The sequence below is a fragment of the Leiobunum rupestre genome, chromosome 6 (assembly GCF_980474605.1).
Source record: "Leiobunum rupestre chromosome 6, qqLeiRupe1.1.hap1, whole genome shotgun sequence".
NCBI lineage: Eukaryota > Metazoa > Arthropoda > Arachnida > Opiliones > Sclerosomatidae > Leiobunum > Leiobunum rupestre.
The window spans coordinates 33,851,089-33,871,013 of record NC_143389.1 but is presented as its reverse complement, the minus strand read 5'-3'; the positions used below and the strand labels follow the sequence as shown (position 1 = coordinate 33,871,013).

The following is a 19,925-nucleotide window of genomic DNA, read 5'->3' as shown; positions in this document are numbered from 1 at the left end:
TAAAGTGTGAGATTCATTCATTTCAAGGTAGGAATTAAATTTCACTTCATGGTGCCAGAATAAATGAAAACATAGTATACCTATAAATTAAAGCTAAAACTAATTCACTTATAGTACTGACATAGTTTCAAAGTTAAGAAATTTTTTCATAGATTTAAAAGTATTGCGTAATACGACTTTTAATTCAAAATAATTTTTTTTGAGATACCGGGATTCATAACTTTAATAGCGAAATTGGACCTATGGAGTTAATATTATTTTAACCGTAGAATTCGCCACAGAATGTAAAATGTTTACGGGTCAAAATTAAAAATGTTTTTAAATATATACTTTTTACCTCTCCGAGGGGACAAAGTCCCCTAGGAGGGGTTATACAATCACCGTGTCTGTCCGTCTGTCTGTCTTCGTGCAAAGGTTAATCATTGCGTACGCAATTTCTCGAAATTTCTGCGTTCGCAGTTTCTCGAAGGGTCGGCAAATCACCGTGTGACGGTGAGCGTTAACGGATACATTAGCGGTTTGGTTTGGATGGTGTTTTTTCGCTCACCGTCGTGACGGTTTGGTGTATTAGGTTTTTGTAATGTTTACGTGTAGGTTGTGAATGTTGAGTTCGTATTATGACGGTTGTGAGTGTTGAGTTTGTTGTGGTTGTGTTTTGATGGTTGTGCATGTTGAGTTCGTGTTATGATGGTTGTGCATGTTGAGTTCGTGTTATGATGGTTGTCGATGTTGAGTTTGTGTTATGATGGTTGTCTGTTGTGTTCGTATGGACGTTTTTTCTCCAACTTCTTCTAACTGACTTTGGGACGGACCGAGTGCTGAGTGTAATGCTACCTCTCAAGGTCCAATGGCAGGGTTTCCACCAATTGTTCACGGTATTCGTCTTAGTATCAATTTGCGAATTATTGGCGCCGGCCGGGAATCGAACCCGGGTCTGCCTCGTGGAAGAGATTTACTCTAACCACTCAGCCACCAACGCTTTTTAAGTTACGGTGTTTTTCTAAAAAACAGCTTTGGCGAATGTCATTTACAAAGTTATAACGTTAGGTACTATAATTTATTCTACATCATTTTAAATATTTATAAATTATATTAATCTTATATTTAATGAAATATTTATAAATTATATTAAGCTTATATTTAATTAAACATTTATAAATTATACTAATGTTATATTTAATTAAATATTTATAAATTATACTAATCTTATATTTAATTAAATATTTATAAATTATATTTAATTAAATATCTGAGTATTTTAATTTATTTGACCGTGTTCAGGAATAGACGCTAAAAGAAATTATTCGCTCCAAAATAAAAACCGTCAAAAGGAAGGGTTTTTAAATTCAAAACGCGTGAATCTCGATGATATCGCCCATTTTTTCGTCGCACGTGCAATTATTTATTCTGATAATAAAATAGAATCACGTGGGCTTAGCAATATTTATCTGCATTTGTCTTAGCCAATAAGATTATCCCTTCCGAGCAAGCACGCGCCAATTTACACAATGAACCGATGAAGATTTTCAAATCAATTTCTTTTAAGATCTATTGAATTCGGGTCGCATAGTTACAATGCAGATATTTTACCGCCGAGCCATTGACTCGTAAATTTATCGCGCGGCCTTAGGGAATATTCTTTTAACAAAATTTCGATAACTATCGTTAAATTAAAATCGGCCCGATTCCGTTAAAATTATAAACTAAATGCGAACGGTCGTTATAATAACCTCTGTAGATATTTTTTCATTAAAATTTGCTTTGTATTATATTCAACTGATAAACTTGTACTGTAAAAAGGGTTTAATTCAATTGTGCATTGTTATAGTACGTCTAACTCACTGCTGTAACTACTTAACTTATGATATTCTGAATAAATTAAAATTGGTCGTTTCGTCTCAATTATTTTAATTATAATTAAAATTCTATACCGGGCGAGATAGAACTGGGATAACATTTTTAACAAATAACTCTAAATTTAAGGGTTATCTCGAGAAATTAATACCACTAGGGACAATTCTTCCGAGGAGAGGTATATTTTGGCTGGCCAACTTGTTCAACTGAGAAATATACCTGTCAGTTTGCAAAAAGGATAGAAAACTGAATTATTAAAATATATTTAGGAATGGTCTTAGGTAATAATATTATCAGGGTGACCAGGGAAAGGCTTTGAAAATTTTATAGGATAAATAGGAATTATAGAAAATATAGGAAATAAAATAGGCGAATTATAGGAAAATATAGGGAAATTATAGGAAATAAAATAGGCGAATTATAGGAAAATATAGGACATTGAATAGGAAAATTAATACGTTAATTATTGCATATTGATAATTTTTTCACTGCTTTCTTGCATTATTGGATCACTTAGCGGATTTACGAAGCCCGTACATTTCAAGATTTTGTTCGAAAGTGGCAGTGTTTTCACTACATGTTCTATGACACGAACTGAGTCTTTAGTTTTAAGGCAATAAAAACGTTGAAAATATAGGAATTTAAAGGAAGGCATTAAAAATATAGGAAAATAAAGGAATTTATAGGAAGGCATTAAAAATATAGGAAAATAAAGAAATTTATAGGAAAGCATTAAAAATTTAGAAAATATATAGGAAGTCTGGTCACCCTAAATTTTTGGAAAATTTAGAAAATGATTCCACGAAATATTTCATGTTACCATTATCCAACATCTGTCCCCAGGGAGATCCCGACAACTTAATGATACCCTTCAAGCTGATTTGCAAAGAACTATGTTGTTTTAACCTTTTGGCGTTAAGACAAGTACTTATCCATTAATTAAATTGTATATAATATTTATATACTTATTTTCATAATATTTATTCTAATAATTTATTTCCGCTTTACACCACGCATTTTAAACCATAACGGATATTTATATAATCAATCTATTGCCATAAAGGACAATATATTACAAATCGAAAAATCATCTAATAACACCCTAGTTTTTGATAAACCCGTTGACTGAAATGTAAAATTAAGTGGTTGAATAGATGCTTCTATAAATTAACGTGGCCTTATTGTTTTAACTTAGCTATTACGTCACTGCATTAACTTCGGTAATATTAAGAGCGCGCGCTTAAAGCGCGAGAAACCTCGGATTTTCACGTCCGCGTGCAAACCGCGCGTGTCAAAATTTTTCTAATAAAGCCAGGACATCGTGACGTAGGAGCAACATAAAAACAAGTTCGGCAAGCGTAGATGAATTTATAGAAAGGCCAATAATTAAATGTTTTTAAACTGTCACACGGTCGGTACAGAATCGAAAATAAATGGTAAACCCAAACCTCGACCGTATTCAGATTCGATTTTACGAGAATGTTTGGCGCTTTGCTGTAATCCGAGGCAAACATCGATATCCGAATATTTGCGTCATTTTCTCCGCGAATTTTGGTATGACGGAAAAAGCGAATGCCAGCGACAGTTACGATGAGATAAAGTTGGGGTTGGCATCATAGGAAGAGCGCAATGAAAGCCAATTAAGAACGCCAAACCTCGGCCCTTTTTATTCGGGCCAAAATGTTTCGTCGGAACAACGCTGTGCAGGGTCGGGTGGGAATATAAAAAAAACGGCTAGTGTTCCCTGTGAGAGAGAGAGAGAAAGCGGGGGAGGGGACACCCCATCCGACAAAGACAAATGATCGCGTCGGCTAAAAATTACTGAGAAATCGTCCTAAAGCGCCAAACGCTGTTGATGAACGCTGCGGAAAAGGGCGGAGAGGCACACAGATAGAAAACTTGCAAGTTGAAAAAAAAAAGGAATTGGGACATGGCAAAACGGTTGGATAGCTATTAAAAGACCACCTTCAAATATTACGATTAAAAACCTTCCCTTCTACACGCCAATTAAACGTGGCCAAAAAGCGGTAAAAATCGTTTCAAAAATTGCGCTGGTTTTTTATCATTGGGAAACTAGCGACATCTTCCGTATGGAAAATGAAATGTTTGAGATCATTGATTGTCGGGAATCCACGCGGCCACGGGGGCGCATCTCTGGAACTCGATTTTGAAGAGAAAGTCGAAACGCGAAGAGAGAGCAAGCGGGCAATTTTGAAGAGAGCGATTTTAGGGGTGGCTGCGTTTGTCTCTTTCTAAGTCTGTCTTTCAAAAGTTGCCTGCTAAAGCTTCTAACGCTTATACGCACCTTTGTATATGGCTATATAGTGCTTTTAGTGCTTATACGAAACTCAACCTTTTTAATGAAATAATTTCTTAAATAAAACTTTTATTTTAATGCCACAATTTGGGTGTACCGAAAGGACCGTAACAAGAACGGCGGAGGCGTCTGCCTGGCTATACACGAGGAACTCCCATCCTATCCGATCGACCTTGATACGACTCCGGATGGAACGTACTCGACCTCGTGTTTATTTCGAATCATTCTCTCGTCGGCACCATGGCGCATCTCCCTGGTCTCGGTGACCACGATTTCCACCACTTCGACATTCCGGCGGTCAAACTACCTACCCTTCATACGGCACGTTCCGTGTCGAACTTCAAGCTTGCGAACTTTGATGCTATCTCCCGATGTGTCTCCACCCTCGACCTGAGTTCCCACGTCTCAGTCCAAAATGCTTAGACTTCCCTCAAGTCTGCCCTGACTGACGCTATCCAGCGCCATGTGCCTCTTAAAAAGATATCCTCCCGCCACAACCTTCCTTGGGTCGGCCCCTCCCTTCGACGTTGAATTCGAATCAGAGCCGTACCTAGCCCAAATGGCACCCTGGGCAAAAAAAAAAAAAAAACAAAATGACGCCCCCAGAACCTTAGGTAGAAATTTTTAATTTTTCAATATCCAATTTAAATGAAAATCTTTGATTTTGCGCCCCGCTCGCCCTATACTCAAGGGACGGTTCTGATTCGAATAACGAAGCTGAGGTACAATCGGACACGTTCGTACCCTTCGACTTCCAACGTCCTGAACTTCAAGCAGCACCTGGCAAAAATTAAGTACGCACTCCGGGCAGCACGCACCTACCACCTCGATCAAGTTGCCTCAGATCTCACCGAAAACCGTCGACGGTTTTACCAGCTTGTGGCCCGAAAAAACAACACCGAGGGGATCCCGGAACTTAAACTCGATGGTACGGCGAACTCCTCTGCCGCTGACAAGGTCTCCTTACTGGCTAAGACATTCTTAAAAACCTTCCCAGTCCATATTTTTGATACGGTTCCCCTCCTACCGTCTCGAGCGCCGACCATGCCTCCTATCGTCTTCTCAGCAACCGGAGTGCACAAAATCCTCGCTAAAGTCAATGCCTTAAAGCTCCTGGGCCTGACGGTATACCGGCTATCGTGCTTCGCCACTGCGCTGCAGCCCTGGCTCAGCCTCTCACTCAACTCTTCCAGCACTCGTACGACATTGGAGTCCTCCCCGATGACTGGAGTACTGCCAACATTACCCCGGTCCCGAAGGGAGGTGACCCGAGTGACCCGGCCGAGTACCGGCCAATTGCCTCACTCTGTCAGGTGTTAAAGGCAGATGAGCACATTGGAGCATCCGATATCCCAGCCCATCTAAACAGGCACGACCAAATTCGTCCGTACCAACACGGTTTCCGGTCCGGTTTCAGCACTGAAACCCAGCTGCTGTTCTGCGTTGAGGACTGGACATCTGGGCTTAAGAGAGCAGGGAGGGTTGATATCGTTTTCCTGGACTTCCGCAAAGCCTTCGACTCAGTTCCCCACGAACTCCTCAAAACTAAACTCCACTCTTACGGTATCAAAGGGCGTACCCTTAACTGGATTTCTGCATACTTAGAAGGCCGAAAATTCAGAGTGGTTGTTCCCTGTGCCCGGTCGGAGTGGTATCCCGCGTCGTCGGGTGTTACACAGGGGTCTGTCCTTGGACCCTTGTTGTTCATCATCTACATCAATGATCTTGGCGACAACGTCGTCTCAACCCTCTAGGTCTTTGCGGATGATGTTGCTCTCTCGGGCAATTTTCACTAACCAATACTTTGCCACACTCCAATCTGACCTTTCTAAAATTGAGGATTGGAGCGTGACTTGGATACTACCTCTCAACTCCAAGAAGTGAACAGTCCTATCGCTCCACAACCACGGCTACCCCTCCCACGCCGCAGTTTACTTACTGGGCGGTGAGCCCCTCCAGCAGGTCACGTCCCACAAATATCTAGGAGTGACCTTAACGGCTACCCTCGAGTGGCACACTCACATTGGCGTTATTTTTGCTTATGTGTATGTCTCTGGTTTCTCTAATTAAGAGTTCTTTTTTTCTGTACGTTTTGAATTGCGCGTGCCTGGTGTGAAGGCTTATTCCCCCCCCCCCCCCCTGTAGTAACTAAAACCAAAAATCGTCTGCTAAAGCGCGCCATGAGGTGTTGTGGCTTTTTAACGACGAGCGAGAGCCATCGGGGGACAACCGTGACCTTTGGCGGAGTATCTGAACGGAGTAAATATCCCCTCGTGGTGTGAAAGTAAAAGATACTCTATGCCGTATGAGAGCGGGTTGGTACGACGAAGTATCCGCTGCACCGCAAGGCACGATGATGAGGATATCTATGTCTCGCCATGGACGAATGGTCTCGCCGATAGCTCAACGGTGGTATACAAATATTGTCAAAAGTCCCTATTCTAGCAATGGTGCCAGATTTATTTGCTCGATGACTTGGATCTAAGGTGGTGCTTTGAAAATTAGCCTAGCTGATTATTATTATTATTATTTTCAAACCGAGGGCAGTCCATTCCTACGTTAAAGACATTTCCCACGGCAGCACCACGTAACGGACATAATGTCGATAAGTCGACTCGCGGTTTGAAGCGCACCGGTCCGAGTCTGCGAGATATGACTTGGTTTGTCGTTGTTGTAAAATGCTTCAACATTAGGCTTGATCTTCAAACTATATAATTACATATACTAGGATAACAGGGTTCTCGTCTGACGGTGGTTATCCACAGAATGATTCGGCAAATCAATAAACTGAATAAAACGTAAAAAAGGAAAATTCTGCCGTTTTCCGTAACCGAATTTACAATCTTTTTTATCCGAGATATTAGATCAGAAATTAAACGTTAAGTTTACTATACGTGGAAAATTGCTTTTAAAGAAGTCGCTTTACCCGAAAAAAAAACTTTATCGAAATAGTTTTTGCCTTATTAATCTTCTTTTGTAAAAGTTACATTTATATACTTTTGATATTACAATACCGTTATCACGATCGTAAAATTGAAGTGTGGGGAGCTAAAGTCGCACCCAATTAGTCGCTCTAGTTCATGTCAAGACGTTGTGGCTTTTATGGTCCATTTATTTTGTAGATACGTTTATTTACCATGCTCTCTAAGGCTAATGGCTTGCGAAAAATAATAGAGGATTCGTATTCCCACTTCCCTTCTTCCACAGCCTGATCCTACCGATAAAAGCCGCTTCTTTTCCACCATGAATTACACGGTTTGCCGTACGGTACCATTGGTGCTAATGGGTACTGTTAATATTACATCTTTAGTTAGTAACGCGACGGTATTTTTCATTGTATCGCGAAGTTCGGCTCTTAGGTACAAAGTCTCAAACGCTTTTATACTGGCCATCTTCCTGGTCGGATTCATAGCCTCTGTGACCATCGTGCCAATAGCATTGGCCAACTATCTTAGCGGCGGTTCGGTTTTGGGTTTTCGCTGGTGCAGAGTGGTGGGTTTTCTCAACTCCACTCTGACATTCTCCAACTGCTTCTTGCTCTTTCTGATAACTCTGGATCGCTACTTCGCCATCGTCCATCCAATGTACCACGCCGCGCATTTGGACCCGGTCAAAGGATACTCCAGTATCGTGGTATCCTGGGTCTTGGCCAGTGTCTTCGCCGCCATGCCATTTACTGGATGGACGACTTTCGTTTACGATTCCTCCAGGTCTCAATGCGGCTACCAATTGCCAGGAAAGGAAGCTAGGAGTTACGCCACTACCATTCTTGTTTTCGTCTACGCCATTCCCAGTATGGCGGTCATTGTCATTTACGTTTTCATCTTCCGCGAGGCCCAAGTGGTGAAAACACGGGTACGGCCTTCCTTAGCTCTTTCAACCATTTCCGGTACGTCATCGTCCACTTCCCTCCAGAACGAATTATATCCGGCGAACGAAACAAGACAAAAGTCTAAGCCTCGTAAATTTTCCAAAGCCAACAAAACCTTAACCTTGATATTCCTACACTACTGTATCTGTTATTTACCGGACATAATGGTACAAACGGAGGCAATTTGGGATGATGGCGGATGGTTGAGGGCCACCGGACCATGGACACTATGGTTGAGCTACGTCAGTTTCGCAATTCAACCGCTCCTTTACGGTTTATACGACCGGTCTGTTCGTAAAGAAATAACGCGATATTTGCGTTGTCGAAAAAGAACCGAAAGCGCACGTCCCAGCATCCGTGCGATTCACGAAGGACCCACCGATTTGGCGCAATTTTTGAATGATACGGCTTAAATTAACCGAACTCTGCTCCGCGTAACCATACCAAAGGTGGATATTTTTTCCTGTTCTGGAACTTTAAGGTAGGGTATAGCTAGTGTAGCCTTTGAGAATAATTTTGGTTGACGTAACACAGTCGGTGTAAAGTTTTCCGAACAAGAACAAGTGGATACTTAATTCTTTTCGTTTGATCTAGAACTATAAGTAAATTTTCCCTAATCAAACAATTCGCTTTCCACACATTTAAGCAGACGACGAATTCCGATTACTCCTCTTTACTTTGTCGGAAGAGTAAATCATTTTAGCCAACTGCACAGTTGGCCGGGAGTAGTGGCGTACTCCTGTAATCCCAAGCGTCTGGGAGGCAGAGTTTGTGGATGGCCGTTTGAGGAAGACCACCAATCCCCGAACGGGTGTCCTCACCCCTGTCCCCACGTATCTCCCCGTTGGCGTGGCCGTTACACTTATCTCGCCCTGATTAATCAAATGGACGAGAGGACTGAATTGAAAAAAAAAACTGGACAGTTGCCATATGTAACATAATCACTATAATAGCCAATATCTTACGTTAGAGTAATTTTTACCGTAGTAACAGGCGAAGGTGGATTTAGCCTTTTAGGGTAAAAAGTGTACCCTTAAGTTCATAAATAAAGTGAAAAGTTCAGAACCATCATTGTTGACTTGTCATATGCACCATTTGTTTTTTATTTTGAAAAAAATATGCCAAACAAATACCAACTATTAAAAAATGTATTTTCACACTTTAAGCTGAGGAATATAACTTTTGTTATGCTTTTGTAGAGAGATAATTTTTAATGAGCAGACAACTTTCCCAAAATCCATTTAAAATAAAAGAAACAGAAAATCGAACATTAACATTTATTTAACAAATTTTCTGTAAAAAATTACTACAATACGCGTAATTGATTTTGCTTTAAATAAAAATTTATGGCACATGGGAATTAGGGAGATATTTTAGTGGTTTTAAATAGGATATCAATACTGAAATTGATGTAGAACAATATTTTGAATTAATAAAACTTTTAGTAAAGGTTACGCACCATTTTTGGCTGTCCTATTGTCAAATGCATCGCGTCTGAAGAGACCAACAAGTCGATCTCTGAGATGGGCTTTAAAATCTTCGTACCAGCGAACTAATCTGAGTCGTCGAGCTATTTTCTCCTCCTGGGGCATATTTTTTTCATTTTGGAGAATTGAGGAAATTTCCTCCCAGTCTTTAACAAAAATCACAGGTGCCCCAAACTCCTTCAAGAGTCTGAGGGGGGCCGTGACCTTCAAAGGGTAGCGTTTTCCACCCTCATTAGTCCCACACCTTCCAGGCGTCATGACGTCCTCGATGACCGGCACCGAGCCTAACGACATGGCTTCGTAAATGCGGTAACATTCCGAGTTCATACCGACGGGGCTCAATGTCAAATCACTCAGTCGCAACGTATGGACGTATGAATCCAAGCTGTCTTTTGATTCTTGGGCTTGCCAACTGTTTAGTTTCATTACAATTAACTCTAATTATGTAACTTAAGTATGACAGTCAAAATAATGGCTGATGGCTATGTGTGGGGAGACAGCAAAAAGATAAGGGCCTCTAATGATAAAAATACACAACTTGAAAACAAATTAGCAGCTGGTCCCAAACTTCAGCATGGCTCCCTGCACCCTCTAACTATGGCCTAATAACTTAGTCCACCAAAAATGTGTAGTCAATCTAGTAATCGCTTTCATTGAAATTTAAAAAGCAGAAGAAAGAGCAGGGTTGCCACAAAATTGAGATTCAAATTCTCTGACTATTCCCTGACCATTTTAAGACTTAAGAGACATTGTAACCTGGCCACCTGAATTAAAGGCTTCAAAAGTCGCTTGATAACTTAGGCCTAAGGTGGTGCCTTGGGTATTAGCCTAACTGATTATTATTATTATTAAAAAAAATATATTTCATATTATACTTTTATCAGAAGTTGATAAATTTAAATGGACATATATTTCAGTAAAAAAATTATTGCAAAGGAGAAAAAATTAGACAAACTTTCAAGGATATAAAATAATCATAGAATTTGTCTAGAGTAAAATTATCTTAAAAAAGTGTTAAAATTAAATTGAATTTTTTACAAATTCTTAAAATTCTGACTTTTTAGGCCCATTTTTAAATTCTGACTTGTAGCAACCTTGTAGGGTACTGACACACTTATGTAAAACATACATAATAATAAAAATAGAGGTGTGAGAGTACTCAAAAAGGCTATTTTTTAGACTAAAATGAGTACAGGAGTTCTACGCTAATGCCTAGAATTACTGAAACTGGATTGAGTTAAGGGATGAAGTTTTCCTTGATGGAGCTCAAACCATCACTTTTAAAGTTATTAAACTCATTAATTAGTTAAAATTAACTGATTTTCATTATTTGACGAGCCTAAAAATAAGTTTAGGACTTAAAACCATTTTCCAAGACTAAAGACTTGTCCCGAATCCTTGAAAAACTGGGCTCATACTAGACTCAAAACCCAAAAATCAGGACAAACACACCTCTGATTAAAAACTCATTAAGTTACTTACTATTGCCTAACTTTGACGTGACAAACGTTACCCAGGTCCATCTTCTGTAAAATACCCAGCAGTTTCTCCCTGGATGACTTTGGATATATCGTGCCTAGAAAATTGCACGTAAAGGGGCGCGCAGAGTTGATATCGAGACTCTGAAAGTCTAACTTAGGAAAATTTCGATACCTTTGAAAGAAATCACCGAAATTTAAGCATACAGAGCTTTTAAGAAAGGAGTACAATATACATCTGGGCACTTACGTGGCGACCCCGAGCGGCCACTGATAAAAATACTTGTTATCCACTACGGGACTGTCATAGACTAGAAAAGTAACGTTGGCTAGGCCACCTCGATGGGTGGAATAAGGCAGTAGCCATTCGTTGCGGCATTGTTCGCTGCCCAGGACTACTAAGGCAAGATATTTGAGGCGACTGAGATGAGGTAGAAAATCCAGCCACATTTTCGCGAACGCGATCTTCTCAGAACTCATTCCATTCAGAACCAAAATCAAATGAGTAACATCAGCTGGGGCTTTACTAGGAATGACCCCAGGCCCTGTACGGAACCTACACAAAGTACCATAGGTTCAACAATGACAAAAAGAGGGAAGAAGGGGTGACTTACTTAAACTTGATATTTTCAAATTTTCTAAACCCGTAACTCCAAATACCGTCCATTTTCTTCTCCAATTTCCCATTAAATATATGTTCCCATAAGTATAGCCCTGGAAAAAAAGGCAGCTTTTCAAACTCTGTTTCCATTGACACAGGACAACTAAATTTTTTTCACCTATGGCTGCCTTCCCCCAGATTTCAACGGTTAACTCCTCCTCTTGACTCTCTTCATTGTATCTGCCTTTGTGAAAATTCTTGCCAAAATCCAAGCTCTTGTTACTCCACCACTTAGGGGACAATTTGACTTGGTTCTCACCACCAACACCAGTTCCCTTCTTCAATTTACTCTCAATCTGCAGTTCTTCACCCCAAGGATTCCAGTCTTCTTCATCTAAGCCAGGACAAATAAAGGCTCTTTAGGTACCAGAATTATAAATGGAAAAAACCACAACATCAAAGCCTAACTAGTCAAATTGCCAAGCTAAACTATGAAATTTTTCAACATATGTTTTTAGTCGCATCTGTACCACAAGCGAATGTAAATTTTTAATATGATTGGATTGAGTTTCAGCAGAAGTATAGAATATAACTTTTACGAGAAGCATCCATCATGGCATAGCGAACTAAATTATACAATTATATAATTTAGTTGGTTATGATTAAGGCCATAACAAGGTTGCCTAGTCTTCTAGATTTTGCGCTGGGTTGATAAGCATAGTTTTTGGGCCGTATTAAAAAATAGGAATTTTACACATAATGGATGCGAATTACATTGGCTATATTACCAAGGACAAATTTTTTCCCACATCATCTACATATCATGCTGAATATTTAAAAAAGAAAAAAAAAACTTGGAGCTATTGTAAAATTTGGCCCAAAAACGTTTTATAGCATTGATTCAAAATTAAAAGAGCTGTTAAGAAATAAAAATCATAAATACCGAATTTATAACAGAACTAAGAACTATAATAAAAATGACTATACAATTTGCAAGATAATTTAAACTTCTGACTTGAAGGGATAATTTTCAAATTCCCATATTTGAAGAAATCTTGCATAAAAATGAAACATGTACCTTCGCAGGTTCAAGGCAGTTTCCAATGGGCAAGAATTTCCCTCCCAAGCGTGGTTGCAATTTTTTTGAAACAAATTTTTAAAAAATCAGTGAGTGCCTGCAAAGGTCCATGTCTGAGATATATATTATATACTAGCAGTGGCGTAGCTAGGGGGGGGGCGGTCCGCCCCAGGTGCCACCCGTTTGGGCGTTATTTGGGGGTGACACCCAACCGTGAAAAAAATTGAAAACTTACACAAACTAGAGTCTAGTAAGTAGCACACCATGATATCCGCCCCGGGTGTCACCCATGCTAGCTACGCCACTGAACACTAGTAGTGACAAGTTTAATATCTTCCACACATGCTCTTACTATTCTAGAATCTCTGGACAGTAGTCATACGCTTATATAGCTACAGCTTTGACCACTATTAAATAAAATATGGGAATTATGATGCCAAAAAATACAATACACAAGCGGTAGTGCTCAATCTTGGATGAATGAAGTATAAGGCTCAATCCACAAGCTAAGGTTTAAAAAAAAACCCGTTTAGACCTTGGTTGTAAATTTGACAAGTAGCCAAGGCTTGTGAAATGCAAATTAGAAAAACGAATAGTCCCTTACCTGGCATGGACCAGACGCGTTGATTGTAAAATTTATTGCTTGGGAAACTTTTAGAAAATAGAAAATAGCCAGTATAGCACGTAACAAGGCAGTAAACAATACCTCCAGCGATAACAATTCTCTTTAAGGAAAGCGCCATAATTCCATGACCGCGAAAATCCCATCATTAACAAAGAGCTACGTTACTCAGCGCGGATTAGTAACAAGACCTTTTCTCTATATAATTTAATAAACCCTCACTTCCGGTTTTTAAAATCGAACCCGGTAATTGGCTTAAAGCTACACATACGTCAGAGGAAGTCTTTGGAGAAAACTGCAAGCTGAACACAGGACTGGTAAAATGTCCATGGCTGCGTTCAATAACGCTCAATGAAATTTGTGAAAAAATATTTTCTTTGGGACTGTTGAACACTTTTTATGCTTGTTGTAAAATATCGTCTGTCACACGCAGTATTTTACCAACCTTGGTCTGTCACGGCGTCTGCAGCCTGCCTTCTTCCATGCTGCGACGTCACGTGATCGTTGAGCAACGAAAAAAACTGCTCTTACAGCCGATGACGTCGTTGCTCAAAGAACGGGCAACGTGACGTTAAAACTCCTATATTCCAACCCAAGCCCAATTTTTTAAGGCTGATTATGCATTGTTTAATGACTTCCTTTCTAAAATCGACTGGGCCCTAGTATTTCATGGTCTCTCAGTTGATGATGCTTGGACCTCTTTCTTAACAATATTACGTGGTGGTATTTCATATTTTGTCCCTCTTAAAAGGGCTCCAAGCCTCCAAACTTCGGTGGCAAAAAAAAAATTGAGCATGCTTTTCATTCCCCCCAACCCCTCACTCGGCCTTGACAGAGTAAACCGTAAATTTTGCCACCGAACTTTGGAGCCCCTTTAACTCCCCGCCTCACCCTAACACTATCCCTCGCCGCACAATCTTGGAGGAATAAAACAAGTATACAGGAGTTGCGGAGAGCTGCGAAATCGGTTTCGTCAGTGACCGTGAGCTCGCGCGAGACGGAGGGGTTCAAACGCGACTAGCGCCAACTGCATACGGAATTTTGCAACTATTCTCATTTTATATCATTGTTTTCGCGTCGTCTGGTTTGTTTTGAAACATTTCTAAATTCCTTGCGCCTTTTTCCAAAATGACTCGTATTTGTTTGGAGGAATAAAACAAACCAGACGACGCGAAAACAATGCTATAAAATGAGAATAGTTTCAAAATTCCGTATGCAGTTGGCGCTAGTCGCGTTTGAACCCCTCCGTCTCGCGCGAGTTCACGGTCACTGACGAAACCTATTTCGCAGCTCTCCGCAACTCCTGTATACTTGTTTTATTCCTCCAAGGCACAATCATCAGTCAAGGTGCTAAATCCCAGGCTTGGCGTCGTCTTGCACCATAGATATAGGAAACATATATAAAGGTCTAGATAAAATATTTCAAAGTGAGTGAATACGGAGGTGACAGCTAGCAGAAACGCATTATTTCTGCAGGCTATCCTTATAAAGCGCTATCTATCGGTAAGAAAGCCCGTGCTATCGTCGCGAGAGCCATTGTCTCCTGCTTAAAAATTATACTAAAAGTCACCAACAGATGGTGTCTAAAGACTACGGCCTGCGGAAAGGTCAAGCACTTAGTACTAAAATGCTAAGAGAGCTCGCGCTCTTGGTCACGTGGCTTCCTTGGTGTCTGCTAGGTGTCAATTCCGTATTTTATGTTAGGCTTAGACGTCCCGAAATTTATCTAGACCTTTATATACATTTCTTATATCTATGTCTTGCACTGTCAAAGAAAAGGTTGGCTGCTCCATCTATTATTGAACGTAACGCGGAAATGTACCGTAAGGCTCGCAATGGTCACACTCACCATATTTGTAACCTAAGCCGTAAATTTGAGAATAATCCCAAGGTTCTTACAGGCCTGAATATTCCTACTCATCTAATTTCCAGTAACCAGGGGCGGATTAACACTGACGGCGCCCCTAGGCACATAAAATTTTATCGCCCCAAATCCAAACTAGCTGTTGATTTCAGGTTTTGTTTTGAAAATTAAAAACCATTTAAAAAATATAACTTACTAACTTGTAAGTATCTACTATTTTGATTTCCCTTCAACGGAGAACCTTAACCCACGAACAGTATAATGCTGTCCGTGCTTAATCGGACCATTATCGTATTTTTTAGCATTTGGATAATTGTGCAACAAGATTACTGTCCGTCCAATGTGGCGATATTTTTAATAAATTCGCCGAAGAATGATTAAATGTGACCTGTTTTACAGTTTCTTCGTTTTACTACATTAGTCTGTCTAATTTTTAACAAAACGTTTGAGAAAATGGAAAAACGATATCAGAATATTGGCGCCCCTAGAAAAGTGGCGCCCTAGGCACGTGCCTACTGTGCCTAATGAGTAATACGCCCCTGCCAGTAACCCCAAATCTTTTTACTCTCATATAAATAAGTTTCGGACAACTAGATACAAACTGACCTAATGGTTCCTTTCCGTCTTGTGCCTTAGAAGCGGCCAACGTCTTCAATGACTATTTCTCGACTGCTATGCGTCCTAGGAGAATGGAAATACTGTAGGGGAAATATGGGATTCATAGGCCTGGCAATGTGAGGAATTTGGACATAAGATACTAGAGACACCTAGCGGACACCGTAGTCAAAATTTCGTCCGCGTGTTCGTTGGGACCATAGAAATCGGATAACAAACTAGAACGCTTAATCGAATGGCTGACAAGGTACCGATTAGATTCTTGGCTAAAACGACAGTAACGCCATCTGCGCTGCCTAAAGAGGCGCGCTCGCACGTAACTTGGTTAAAAGTTTTCCCCCACCCCATTGAAATTAATGTAAAGTTGGCGATAATTAAACGTTAATTAACCTACCAAATGATATAAGAAATATTCCACTGACAATTTTTCCCGTTTATATGAACTTAAATGTAATATGAAATCGTCTGGAAAAATCGTTTATCGCTTTATAACATTCAAAAATAATATTTTTCCCGCACCATGTAGATAACCGAGCATCTGCTCGTCTAGGTAAAGTTTGTGTTGTCAACGCGTTGTATTAGAAAGACAAATGAGATTTTAGAAAGTAGGTTGTAATTCGGAACGATATTAATACTTTTCATGAATTTTGTCATCGGTGAATTATAAATATAACTTGAAATAAGTTTCAAGGTTTATTTAAAAGCTAGTTTCATAACTTTTCATCCATTGGTTCGTTCAGAATGTATCTTTAAAGTAGACGAAAATTTTAAGGCGCGGAATCTTGCCCAGTCTTAAGCCTCGGTTTAATCTACTGCGTATTTTGAAACGGAAAAACCCGATTACTATCGTTAAATCTTGGTTAAATGATGGCGAACGCTCCTTGTAATAAGAAACAAATAACAAAATACGTTCTAAGCTTATTTAACGCCAAAAATTCCACGTATTTCGTTATTTGTTTCGTATTAAAAATATCATATTATTAATCCAAGATTTAACAATAGTAATCGGGTTTTTCCGTTTCAAAATACGCGCGTTGACAACGCAAACTTATTATTGTTAATAATTTTAATATTATTTTTGAATGTTATAAAGCCATAAACGGTTTTTCAAGACGATTTTATATTACATTTAAGTTCATATAAACGGGAAAATTTGTATGTTGAATATTTCTTATATCATTTGGTAGGTTGATTCGGTCGCGTTCTACATGTCGAACAGTCTCATCGGTGTCGTGTTTTCTTTTCAAAGCATTGATACTGGTCTTTTGGATTTATTCCTTACGGCAGTCAATATGAACTTAAATTGAAGTGACCCATTATTCCGACTTTCCCATCATTTTGTCTCACACATCCTTCACAATAGCTTCATTTTCAAGCGATTTATTGCAAAAATAACAAGAGTTAGCTGGGTGGTAAATTTTAAACGCGGTTACATGAAGAGCGGCGGATGCGTTTTAAGTCAACGAAGGCGCAAAATTGTAAGACGCGTTTAAGGTACAACGTTAAAACCGCGATTACGACACAACGATTGCTCGTATGTAAAATGTTCATAGAACATTTTTTGTAGGAAATAGCCGGACCCTAATGTTCATACTTGGGTTTATAGCCGTACATACAATACTAACGTACATATTCGCGATAAACCATTACTGTGCACCGGTTTTCCCCATAACCATTGCTCGTAAAACAACTATTTCTAACAGTAACCTGTGAAAATATATGTTTTTGTTTGAGTAATTATTCCTAAAATATTTAGTTGCGGAATTTTGAACCATTTTTTATTAAAAAAAACTAGTTTTCTATGATTTGAAAGAAACGCGTTTTCTAGTGCATTCTTAGCGATTGGAAATTATGGTAAAAAGAAAACTATTTCTAACACTAACCTGTGAAAAGATGTTTTCTTTTGTGTATTTACTCTTACGTGATTTAATTACGCAATTTTTCAACTTTAATTAAACATAAGTCGCTTTAAAGATGTCAAAAAAACCGCGTTAGCGTCGAGCTCAAGTCCGCCATTTAATTTTAGGCGAAATAGAGTGTTAGTTCACCAGTTTGGCACCGATGGCGTAACTTTCGTTACCAGCCAAACGAAAAGCATGGGCCAAAGGCAGGGTTTTTTAAAAGTTCTAATCGGAACCCGCGACAAAATTTCAAAAATCGTTCTAGTTTGTTATCCGATTTCTATGGTTGGGACTTGGTTAGAAATGAGTGCCGGTTTTAAAATCGTGCTAAAGATTTATTTATTTTGTCTTCAAATTAAACTAGGACGTCACAAAACCCCAAAGGTTATTTTTGACACAGACTTGAGCGGAGCGAGCGAGACGTGAAATACGAGCATATCGTGGGAGTAACGCCTGTTAAAACCGTAGGAATAACGCCTGTTAAAACCGTAGGAGTAACGCCTGTTAAAACCGTAGGAGTAACGCCTGTTAAAACCGTAGGAGCAACGCCTGTTAAAACCGTTGGAACAAAAACAAATCGTGCCTCGCCCCAAAACGTTGCTGCCAAAACAAATCCTACCTTCGCTACTCAATCGCCACAAACAACCCCTAACAAAAAAATTAGTAGTTAATTACCTAAAAACTAATTAAATACCTAATTAAAATATATAAAGAACTAATTAAATACCTAATTAAAATATATAAAGAACTAATTAAATACCTAATTAAAATATATAAAGAACTAATTAAATACCTAATTAAAATATATGAAGAACTAACTAAAGTAAATAATGAAATAACTTATTTACAAATGTAACGATCTACAAATAATTCATTATTTCCAAAGGAGAAACCTTTTGGAGGACCCAGCGTTCGACAGCGACGATGAATTCAACGAAATGGCCAATTTCATTCCAATTACTTTAATGTCTGGGGAAATAGTTGTAAAATTAGCCAGTAGAGTCCTTGAAATTGAAGTTGTGGAAACCATGAATTTCATTTTGGACAGAATTAAATAAAAAATGCATAAAAAACCACCTTTCATTCATCTCATCTCTCTCTTTCCCGCAATGCATAAAAAAGCCTTTCAATCCCCTCCCCTCTTACACACACTTTACGTGCACTGCCAGGTTCTCTATCGAAAGTCGCCTTATACACGTGCTATCTAGCGATACTATTAGACCCAGGCTTCGGACGGTTTCTACTCTCTCGCCTTTTACGCGCGCTGCGCTGCCAGGTTCCCTCTATACGCGCGCTATCTGGCTTCTCTCTCTCCCTACTCTCTCCCTTTATACATTATAGCGTATCTGTATTCACCTTGCCCTTTATACACGCGGTCCCCCTTTTGCGCGCGCTTTCAGGTTCACCGGGTGTTCACCGGGCGCCAGGCTTCGGGCGGTTTATACTCTCTCGCCTTTTACGCGCGCTTCGCATAGGTTATTTTGACGGCTTCGAACAATCACAGGACCAGCATTTTTTCCCCATAGCAGTCGTTGCTCAATAAACATCTCCGAAAATAGTTTCGTAGAATCCAGGTAGAATGTTCGTGTTTCAAATTGTACAAAAAATCCTTGTGAATAGAATGAAAAGAAGGCAAAGTTTATAGAGACAAAAAATTCCGCCTATTTTTACGCTATGTCCGAAATTGTATAGCTCTCGCGTTGCGGAAGCTAAAACAGTGAGTACATGCTGGGGGAATACAAATTTCTGTTCGTACGTAGTCTAGATTATCTTTGGTTCCAGGTACGCAGTATTATATTCCTAGATGCGTCGGCTCACGTGTATAAGGAACATACTAATGTTAATTTTCGATAATATATTTTAAGGAAAATATATAATGTTACTAAAACTAAGTATAAGAAGATAATATTATTATTATTATCATCATCCTCTTATGGTATAAATAATTAAAATTATACTGAATATTTTTATATTACCGGGCAATTTTCATTTCGTATAAAATCATCTTTCGGAAAAAGATGAAAACTAATTCCTTTAGAACTAAACGTATACGTATTACTTTTGCTGTACGGTATGCAACAAGTGTTTCCTTTTAACCAGGTAACTTTTTTTGGCATGTTAAGGCTTAGCAAAAAACCGATGTTATGTTTCCAGCTTTCTAATATTTCAACAAGCACTATATAAATAGTAACTTATGAGTCCCGGCTGTCGGAAATATTACTTCTTGGCAATTTCTG

The 19,925-nt window shown here is 39.2% G+C and overlaps 2 protein-coding genes across 3 annotated transcripts; one reads left to right on the top strand and one right to left on the bottom strand.

Moving 5' to 3' along the window:
- The first annotated feature begins 7,414 nt into the window (after nucleotides 1–7,414).
- Nucleotides 7,415–8,455, top strand: LOC149940662 (G protein-coupled receptor 161-like). Its single transcript, XM_090179344.1, has one exon. It carries the CDS (start codon nucleotides 7,415–7,417, stop codon nucleotides 8,453–8,455), a length of 1,041 nt encoding a protein of 346 aa, XP_090035470.1.
- Nucleotides 8,456–9,305: 850 nt separating this feature from the next.
- On the bottom strand, nucleotides 9,306–13,478 carry LOC149940661 (ribitol-5-phosphate xylosyltransferase 1-like). Of its 2 annotated transcripts, none has more exons than XM_090178811.1 (6): nucleotides 13,291–13,478; nucleotides 11,787–12,002; nucleotides 11,622–11,721; nucleotides 11,258–11,563; nucleotides 11,012–11,182; nucleotides 9,306–9,941 (listed from the first exon to the last, which is right to left on the bottom strand). In XM_090178811.1, the coding sequence occupies exons 1-6, from the start codon at nucleotides 13,427–13,429 to the stop codon at nucleotides 9,494–9,496; spliced, it is 1,380 nt and encodes a 459-aa protein (XP_090034937.1). In that variant the 5' UTR covers nucleotides 13,430–13,478; the 3' UTR covers nucleotides 9,306–9,493. The 2 variants fall into 2 exon arrangements, with proteins under 2 accessions (XP_090034937.1, XP_090034938.1); XM_090178812.1 differs by having other exon boundaries at nucleotides 13,393–13,463.
- Nucleotides 13,479–19,925: the final 6,447 nt, after the last annotated feature.

Excerpts from the sequence above, each read along its gene's own strand:
- LOC149940662 (XM_090179344.1), top strand. The coding sequence starts at position 7,415 with ATGAATTACACGGTTTGCCGTACGGTACCATTGGTGCTAATGGGTACT.
- LOC149940661 (XM_090178811.1), bottom strand. The coding sequence starts at position 13,429 with ATGGCGCTTTCCTTAAAGAGAATTGTTATCGCTGGAGGTATTGTTTAC. Across the intron at positions 11,722-11,786 it reads CTGGGGGAAGGCAGCCATAG|GGCTATACTTATGGGAACAT; the intron begins GTGAAAAAAATT and ends CTTTTTTTCCAG. Across the intron at positions 9,942-11,011 it reads CACGTCAAAGTTAGGCAATA|TTGGCAAGCCCAAGAATCAA; the intron begins GTAAGTAACTTA and ends GAAACTAAACAG.